Raw genomic sequence first — 8,866 nt, 5'->3', positions numbered from 1 at the left:
ATCTAAAATAATGGCAAAATACATTTGAAGAAAAAAACTAACTACACGATCAAATTACACAACAAAGGAAGGATTTTTTCGATTGCTGAAAAAGTTGACTCTTCTTCTTCTTCTTTGATAAAAATTCGTTGTCTTGGTTTCTGGGTTACCTTCTTCTTCTTTGATAAAAAAGGCTCTCCAACTTTTACCTTACGACCAGCCAAGTAAACCCAAAAAATCAACCATTGAACGAGGTTTGTTCCCATTATATTTGCTTCCGATATTTAATTTCAGGTTCGAATTAGACCCCATGTATTACGATCTTGCTTTTTGGGTTTGCCCTAATTTTATGGAACAATCTTGGGGGGGGGGGGGGGTTTCTTTNTAATTGATGATCGATCTCTGTGTGATTATAGTTGAATTGATCGATTCTGATGTTTATACTCCTCAAAACTGACATTAATTGATTGTTTTTTAAGGTCATTTCGAGGGTTTAAGCTTTTTTTTCCTCAATTTGTTTCTTGTGGATTTGTAGGAGAGACTTCAGGGTTAGGTTTCCATGTTGAGGTGGTATGTGCAAAGTGGACAAAAACCTAGATGGGTGTTTCTCTTCTGAAACAACAACAACAACAACAACATCGTATTACAAATCAGTCTGATTCCTCCTTTTCTAGATTCATGGAACGATCATCAGATAATAGTTTTACCCGAAATGAGCACATCATCATTGAGATTCCAAGAAATGCCGTCATTGCGTCATCATCATCGTCCTCTTCTCATGATAGAATCTCTAACGTTTTGGAACCTTTACAACACGATGAAGAGAGACCTTCCACTATACCTCCCATGTCTGCTCCTCAGCCAGCTACAGTGTCTTCTTCTTCATCTGTGCGGTCTAATCCCAGAAGCATCCGTCGCAGAAGAAGTCCTTTGAACTCTGGCTTATGGATTTCTATTGAACTATTCCTCACTCTTGGTCAGATCATTGCAGCTATTGTTGTTTTGTCCTTGTCAAAACATGAGCATCCTCGTGCACCCTTGTTCGCTTGGATTGTGGGTTATGCCTGTGGATGCGTTGCAACACTCCCACTTTTGTACTGGAGATATTACCATTCTAATCAGGCCTCTGAACAGGATTCTGGACAGCATCGTCCTAATCTTAATGTTGCTGCTGGACCATTCGCCTTCTCGATCTCCAGGACATCTGAAGGAGATGGTCGACAGACCAATACCACTTCTTCCCGTGGTAGTAGATATCCTGGGTTCATAAGTGCTGCCAGGTAAATACACATGTTCTTAGATGATCTGTTTCAACTGGATTTCAACCTTAAGTTTTCTCAAAGCTTTTCTCTTTAAAACTGAGATTTTAGAGCTTCCTTTTGTCGGACATCGTTCTTTGTGTTGAGAATGTATGCAACCGAGTCGAGTCAGTCTGTCATATTAATGATTTGCTACTCAGAGTTACTGATTTGAGTCTTTGGTTTTGGCTTCCAGACTTAAGGTTATCGTGGAATACTTCAAAATGGCTCTGGATTGCTTCTTTGCTGTGTGGTTTGTGGTAGGTAATGTATGGATATTTGGAGGGCATTCGTCTGCTGCTGAGGCTCCTAACTTGTACAGGTGATATATTCTTTTAATTATGCCGAAATTACACCTTCAGGCTCAAATTGTCAAGACTTGACCCATATTTATGTTCTCTTGTATATTATAGGTTATGTTTAGTGTTTCTTACCTTTAGCTGTATTGGCTATGCCATGCCCTTCATCCTCTGCACAACAATATGTTGTTGCTTGCCATGCATAATCTCAATTCTCGGATATAGAGAAGATTTAACTCAACCTCGAGGTGCTACACCTGAGTCGATAAATGCATTGCCAACTCATAAGTTTAAGTTGAAGAAAAGCAGAAGTAGTGGCGATGACAATGGTTCAACCACTAGCGAAGGTGGAGTTGTGGCGGCTGGAACAGATAAGGAACGTGCGATTTCAGGAGAAGACGCAGTGAGTTTACTTAACACTTTGACTGTACACGCACACACACACACTGTGACATACACACATAAAATCAAGTCTCTGATCATAAACTTTTTTTTGCAGGTCTGTTGCATTTGCTTAGCGAAGTATGCGAATAACGAGGAGTTAAGAGAGCTTCCATGCTCACATTTCTTCCACAAAGAGTGCGTTGACAAATGGCTGAAGATCAATGCATCTTGCCCTCTCTGCAAAAGCGAAGTTGGGGAGAAGAACTCGGACTTGACAAGCCAAGGGATCTTAAGCTCGCTCTCTTCTGGAGAAAACGAAAACCATCAACAACAGCAACAGCAACAACAACAACGGAGTGAACTTAGAGTTGAGAATGGTTTGGCCAACAATGTTATCTAGATGTCTGAGAATGCTCTACGTTCGAGAAAACGGTACAAGAAAGCCGTTTGGCGTTGTTCCTACACAGTAGGGGTTGCTTCTCATTGCTAAGAAGGTGAAGAAAGAAACGGCGAGGTTCCCCTTCTGTAAATGCTTTTTGCCGTTGTGAATTGGAACCCTCTGAGTGTGTAGAAGAGTTCGGGAATCGGTGATTGAGTTTGAGCGTGTTCCAAATACTTGTTTTTATTTGTTCTCTGAATTTGTCACGAGTACCACCTCTATACGAGAGCCAGGGATCTTTCGAAACCTTGTGCAGCTAAATTGCCTTAATCATGGACTCTCGGCGAAAAAATGAAATAAACGCAATGTAAACTTTTATACAGGACCACAGAACTCTATGACTTCGACGATTTTAGTTTCTGATATACCACATCGACTTCGTTAGTTTCGTAAAATCAGCGTTAGAACTTAGAATCGATATTTTGCAATAAGAAGCATACAGATCATAACTATGCCTTTGGCAAAGACAGCTCTCACAGACTTATAAAGTGAACCTTTTCTTAAATAACATCATATCATGGATGAATATGTTCTTAAAATAGTTTGGAAGAAGCAAAAGTGATTCAGTTCCTGAAACATTTGAGCTGTATCATCTAAGCGCGGTTTGATGCTCTGCTAAAACATTTAACCGCAGAAACTTATCCAAGCACTGAAAAGTATTGTTCTTCTAGGAGTTTTCTGCAGATGGGTTTTCATGAACAAATGTGCCAACAGTTTTGAACCATCGCAGTAGGTTACGGTGATCCTTTACATAGAGCCATGCCTGAAGAAACGGGAAGAGACTCTCGTTCACACCTCGCTCCTCTAGGAAGCCATGAAATACATCTCTCATCTTCTCATCGAGCTCTCTGTCAAACAAATAGAAACACTTACTTGCCAATAGAGTAACTTTTCTATCAATTGTGAGTTACAAAATGCTGAATTGCATGCACAAGCTCTCATCTTTAAAACTGAGAAATGCAATGAAAAAGAATGCGAAGAACAAACCAAAGACTAATCCTTGATTTGGAGGTTTCATAATAGACACAAACCGATTGTGTGGCAATAGTTAGACTTCACTGCAAATATGTCACAGCAGTAACTGAAATATATAGAACACATCTACCACCACTCCATTCTAAATTTTGATTCCTCAATGTCTACCAGAAATTGACCAGTAAGATGGTACAATATAGGATTGTTGTTTCTTGAAATCAACCTTCAGAAAGTATGAGATTCTTTCAGAAATGACGATAAACTTAGTTGGCCTAATGTATACCACCTTCTTACTTCGACAGTTCTGAGTGTAGTGAGAGGAGACAGCTTAAAACAGAAATGAATCACCTATACTGGCTCTGACAATCTATAAGTTCTCAAACAAAAACATTATAATACGCCTATTCATCTTCAATTGGATTGGTTCTCCCAACTTTGAATAGACAAATTAAGGGCAGCATTAATCTCATTCTGCTACTAGTCACTTAGTCATCATACTAAAACCTCAAGCAAATAATGAAATCTAAAATACTGTGATTATAATGAACAAGGTTAAGAGAGAGAGAGAGAGAGAGAGAGAGAGAGAGAGAGAGAGAGAGAGAGAGAGAAGCTCACTCAAAAGAAGGGCCAGTGTATTGAGTAGGATCATCAGAAATCTCCAAAGACTCGAGTTTAGGCCTCATGGAAACGGAGTGAATACCCAAAGCGTCAGGGTAAAGACCGCAAAGGAAATGCAAAGAATCAGCCTGATTTGGCTTAGACACAGCCACATGGAGGAACAACTGGTTGATCCCATCGTCTTCTTCCTCATCACCTCCATGAGCCAACCGCATAACGAAAAGATTGATTTCTTCATTTCCAATAGATTTCTTCAGAACAGCTCCTCCAGTTCCTTCAAGCGATCCTTTCACAATCTCAAATGGCGAAGGAGGACTCACTTTCTGCAAAATCAATGAAATCCAGTTAACAGCATACATACATATGTATCTATCTATGAATTGTAAATCTCAATCCCACCAAAAAACCTAAGTGAACGAATCAGCAACTAGGGTTTAATTAAACCCTAAGTGAAAATATAACTAGTATCTAAGCCGAAACGTAGAGAGAAACACACAGAGAGAGAGAGAGAAGGGGAGGAAGGAACGAACCGGAGGAGGGGTCATCTTAGAAACTTCAAGGTAATGTTCCTTAAGGGAACGGAGAAGCATCGAATCCACAGCAGCTGAAACGTTTCCGCTCTTTCCACTTCCACCGGCTTTATTGGATAGAGCTCTCTGTAACTGATGCCGGACGGCGACATTTCCGATCACTCTTCTCCACATTTCTTCTACTTTCCCCGATGAGAGCAACTTTATTTTATTTTTGTCGAACAAACAAAACAACACCAAACCGCAAGTGAAAAAACTTAGTTAGGTTTTGCCCAAATACGACATTTACTCGAATGGAACCCAAAAAAAAAACCAAACCAGCTTATTTTATTTATTGGGATTTTGTCAATTTTAGAACCCATAGTTAAAGTAGCCAAAGTCATGAAATTTGGGTGTTTTAATCTTTATAGAGAGATTCATAGTTACTACTACACCACACTGTTCTTGTGTTAAATAGCATTGTGGAACTTCACCATTATCGGATTAGCAATCAAGACATGTCCCTCTAAAGCCTTAAGGATCTAATGAAAAACGGAAGAAAACAAAATTATCCGATAAGAACTGAACAAAAAGAATTCAAAAGAGAAAGCTTTTCATTTCATGTTTCACTGTGTGTGATACGATTAAAAAGATCCATCCAAGTCATAATTGATAATTCTCAAAATACGGGCCAACCACATTCCCCCATCAAAAGATTTGTTCAAGGCAAAGTCTCATATGAACAAAACCCGTCAAACACAATGTTCATATCAAAACGGTGGGTGGATTTTGATGATTTCTTCACCTCACCGGTTGCTGATTGTAGTTTTTCTTTTCTTTTTTCTTCGCGGCGGCCAACTTTGCCTTCCTCGCTGCTGCTTCCTTTGCAGCAGCTGTTGCACCACCATCCCCATCTTTGCTTGATTTCTTCTTCTTCATCGATGCTAACTTCTTTAACTGTTCTTTGACATCAATCGATGAAGAAGACTCCTCCTGCTCAGCAGACTCACTTGCAGCATCCGAGTTACTCTTCACTTCACTCTGAGATTCTTTGCCTCCTTCTGTTTCTCCTTCTTTTTCTTCTTCTCTGAGGCCTTCGATTCTCCAGTTGCATTCTCCTTCTTCTCTCCCTCATCATTGACTTCTTTCTTCCCTTGCTTTTCTGTTAGGTATTTGGGAGAAGAAACATCTATCAGTACTAGCTAACATGTTATTCCAAGCCAGTCATAAAAGTCAATGTAGAAAGATGTCCACAGTTAAATGTTACAAACGAATGAATACAGTAGAGAGTACCTTGAGAGTCTTCTTGACCATTCTCATCTTTGGGCGCAACTCCAAAATCTGCTAACAAAGCCTCGAGCTCAGCAAGTTCCTTCTTTTTCCTCTCTTTCTTGGAAAGTTGCCTCTCTGCCTCCTTAGGAGGTGCAGGAACTTCAGGAGCCTTTTTCACCTCAGCCTCTGCTTCTGGATGAACTTGTGTCTCAGTTCCTTGTTCTTCCTCCACATCACCATCATCTCCTTCATCAAGAATGTCTTCTTCGCTTTCACTTTCCTGCGAATCACATGTATCTCTATCAGAAACCAATGAACAGATCGGCATACAACCACGATTTACAGACAACTAAAAAGTTGCAAACATATATTGCTTAGAAAATTTTCTATAACAGCAGACAAAGTAACTTACTTCAGAGCAACACTCAATTTCCTTTTGGGACAATACAACAACCATGGAACACAAAGAAGTAATGATTTATGAATCGACAGGTACAAAGCATACGCGAGACATCAAGAGCAGAAAAAAGCCAAATCATTCAGTCTTTAAGTCCTCAATGAGAGTAGCACTGAAAGAATATGAAATCAAAAGAGGCTTATTGCAAGAGACCACTTGAACATTCACACAACAATGCAATCAATCTCCACGCCAAATGCACAATCACGATGATAAACCCAAAATCACTAATGAAAAAAAAAAAGCAAATGAAAGATTTTTAAACACTGACCTCAACGTGAACGTCTTTGGCATCGGAATGGGAGGCTTCAGAATTGCTCCACAGGGACTGAGGTGGAGCAGTGGTAGCGTAATAGTCGTCATCTTCATCATCGCTATCGATATCAGCCCAAGCTTTAGCTTTGAGAGGCGTAGGTGCCCAGAAGACCTGTGGCTCAGGCTCCTTTGGTGGATCTTGTCGAGACTTAGAGGAACCTTTGCTCGACTTACTCGACTTCTTCTTCTTCCTCGAAGTATCCAACGCAGCAAACAAGTTAGTGTTCTGAATCGGCATCGATCCTTCGTCTCTCCTGTTTCCACCACCAACCATCTTCTTCTTTTTTTTCTTTCCTCTTTCAACCCACTAGAGTCTTCTGATCAAACCCAGGATCAAAATTTCCCAAATTTCAGCTGAGAGTATTGATGAATCGAGTAAGTTAAAGGTGATGGAGGATGAGATAAGAAGAAGAAAAAAATGATGAATCGTCGCTAACTTCTACAAAAAGGATTGATCTTTTTACACAAATTCGTAGAAACGGGACCAACTAAATACTCTGATGGACGGCGATTTTGAAAGCGATGGAAGATAGATAGGGTTCCCCAAACCCAGAAACGACAAACAAAAAAAAAAGTATAATGATGATTACTTAAAAGAAACGTAATATAGGAAAATTGAAATCGAGAGACAACAATGAGAAGAAACAAGAGAATATTATTGGAAGCTTCGGGAAGCGATTGGTGGTATCGAATGCGAGGAGATAGAGAGATACTACTGTAATTAGGGTTTTCTTCAGGATGTGGTGTGTGTGTGTGTGTCAATGGTAAAAAGGTTAGAGCTACTACACGACACGCAGCTACCGCAATGAGATCTTCTCTATTAGGGATGTTTATCATCTCCTATGGATCAAACCGGAAGTTACATTATGATATTGTGAACCGATCTCAACTTTTTTTTTTTTTTTTTTTTTTTNTTGAACTCAAGATCTGATTTTCCAATTAAATCCACTTTTTTTAACAACAAAATTTGAACATATATCTATATTGATAAAAAAATGAATATATATATTATCTTTTTTTTTTGATTTATGAACACAGATTTGATTTTCCAAGTCAAGTTTGTTTTTTTTAAATTACAAAACTAAAAATTTAAAGCTATTTTTCATTGTAAATATACCCGCCAAAATTAGTTTATGAATTTGTTCGCGGATTTATGATACAAAGACAAAATATTCAGATTAAAAAATTGAATAGATCTAAAGTTTATTTTGACTTGTGAACAAAATATTTGATTTTCTAAGTAAACAAAACAAAATTGTTCTTTTCACAAAAGTAAATAAGTAAAAGCTAAGTCTAAATTGCAATATAATATACCAGCAAAGATATTAGTTGATGAATTCGTTAAGGGATTTATGATACAAAATTTTATTTTTTGAACTTTTATTGTTATTCTTCTTTTACCTATATATTTTTGTTATGTTTTTATTATTTAATGTATTTATAACGGACTCTAAACATAATTTTATTTACCCAAACGGAACCACATTCCTAACTAGATATTATCAAAATGTAATTTCATTCTTATCAAGAATTAAAACTCTTTATTACTAATTATATTTTGCTATCATATATCTATAAAATATAAAGAATCCAAATAAAATAAAACCGATAAAACCACATAATAGGAAAAAAAACTATTTTTATACATTTTTATGTATTGAAATATGTATATATTTATTTATTTATATATTTTATATCTGTTAACAATTTATAAAGTTAACAGATAAATGAAGTTTAGTTTAAAAAAATTAACAAGAAAAGTTAGTAGATGAATGATAATATACAAAGTAAAAAAAAAAAAACTATTAAAATATGAAATTGTGTGGGATAATTAACTAGTAGTACACTAGTACTATACTGTATATGTTTTTAAATACTTAAATCATTCCCTAGTAGTAATAATAATCTATACTAATAATAGTTGTTAAGTTGAATGATGTCTCTAACAATCTGTTTGGCTAGGTGGACACAAGATTGTGGTAGGTTATACCACATCACACGTGAGAGAAATAAATAATCCTTCATCTTTGAATCTTGACCGTCCGAAAAAATATTTCGCAAGCCGAGGATCTGAAACGTCCATTTATATATATTTTCTGTTGCAGAGTTAAAAAGAAGGACAATATAGATAGTGCTTATCTCGAAAACAAATCTGAGCCGTGGAATTAGTAACGCGTCGAGATCAGACGGTACACGTCATCCGAATTTTATTTGGAATATGTTTTCTTTATAACTGAAAAAACCTTACTCTCGCGAAACCAGACGAAACCCTAGCTCTCCCGTTTCTCCCGGTTAATAATAAAAAAAAAAAAAAAAAAAAA

General features: G+C 37.4%; 2 protein-coding genes and 1 pseudogene across 2 annotated transcripts; 1 reads left to right on the top strand and 2 right to left on the bottom strand.

The window, feature by feature from the left end:
• Positions 86-2,749, top strand: LOC104716916 (E3 ubiquitin-protein ligase At1g12760-like). The gene is made up of 5 exons (XM_010434389.2): positions 86-233; positions 515-1,259; positions 1,474-1,599; positions 1,691-1,979; positions 2,076-2,749. The coding sequence occupies exons 2-5, from the start codon at positions 577-579 to the stop codon at positions 2,358-2,360; spliced, it is 1,383 nt and encodes a 460-aa protein (XP_010432691.1). The 5' UTR covers positions 86-233; positions 515-576; the 3' UTR covers positions 2,361-2,749.
• Positions 2,878-4,835, bottom strand: LOC104716915 (uncharacterized protein At2g39795, mitochondrial-like). The gene is made up of 3 exons (XM_010434388.2): positions 4,523-4,835; positions 3,990-4,315; positions 2,878-3,247 (listed from the first exon to the last, which is right to left on the bottom strand). Exons 1-3 carry the CDS (start codon positions 4,694-4,696, stop codon positions 3,067-3,069), a joined length of 681 nt encoding a protein of 226 aa, XP_010432690.1. The 5' UTR covers positions 4,697-4,835; the 3' UTR covers positions 2,878-3,066.
• On the bottom strand, positions 5,093-7,361 carry LOC104716913 (annotated as a pseudogene).

Source organism: Camelina sativa, chromosome 10 (assembly GCF_000633955.1).
Source record: "Camelina sativa cultivar DH55 chromosome 10, Cs, whole genome shotgun sequence".
Taxonomy (NCBI): domain Eukaryota; kingdom Viridiplantae; phylum Streptophyta; class Magnoliopsida; order Brassicales; family Brassicaceae; genus Camelina; species Camelina sativa.
Note: the sequence above shows the minus strand (reverse complement) of the source record. Positions and strands in the feature narration are given on the sequence as shown.

Bases quoted from the DNA above. Each gene is read 5' to 3' on its own strand.
- LOC104716916 (XM_010434389.2), top strand. From the start codon at position 577: ATGGGTGTTTCTCTTCTGAAACAACAACAACAACAACAACATCGTATT. The intron at 1,600-1,690 runs GTGATATATTCT...TGTATATTATAG, and splicing joins GAGGCTCCTAACTTGTACAG to GTTATGTTTAGTGTTTCTTA. The intron at 1,980-2,075 runs GTGAGTTTACTT...TTTTTTTTGCAG, and splicing joins CGATTTCAGGAGAAGACGCA to GTCTGTTGCATTTGCTTAGC.
- LOC104716915 (XM_010434388.2), bottom strand. From the start codon at position 4,696: ATGTGGAGAAGAGTGATCGGAAATGTCGCCGTCCGGCATCAGTTACAG. The intron at 4,316-4,522 runs GTTCGTTCCTTC...TTGATTTTGCAG, and splicing joins CTAAGATGACCCCTCCTCCG to AAAGTGAGTCCTCCTTCGCC. The intron at 3,248-3,989 runs GTGAGCTTCTCT...TTTGTTTGACAG, and splicing joins TACACTGGCCCTTCTTTTGA to AGAGCTCGATGAGAAGATGA.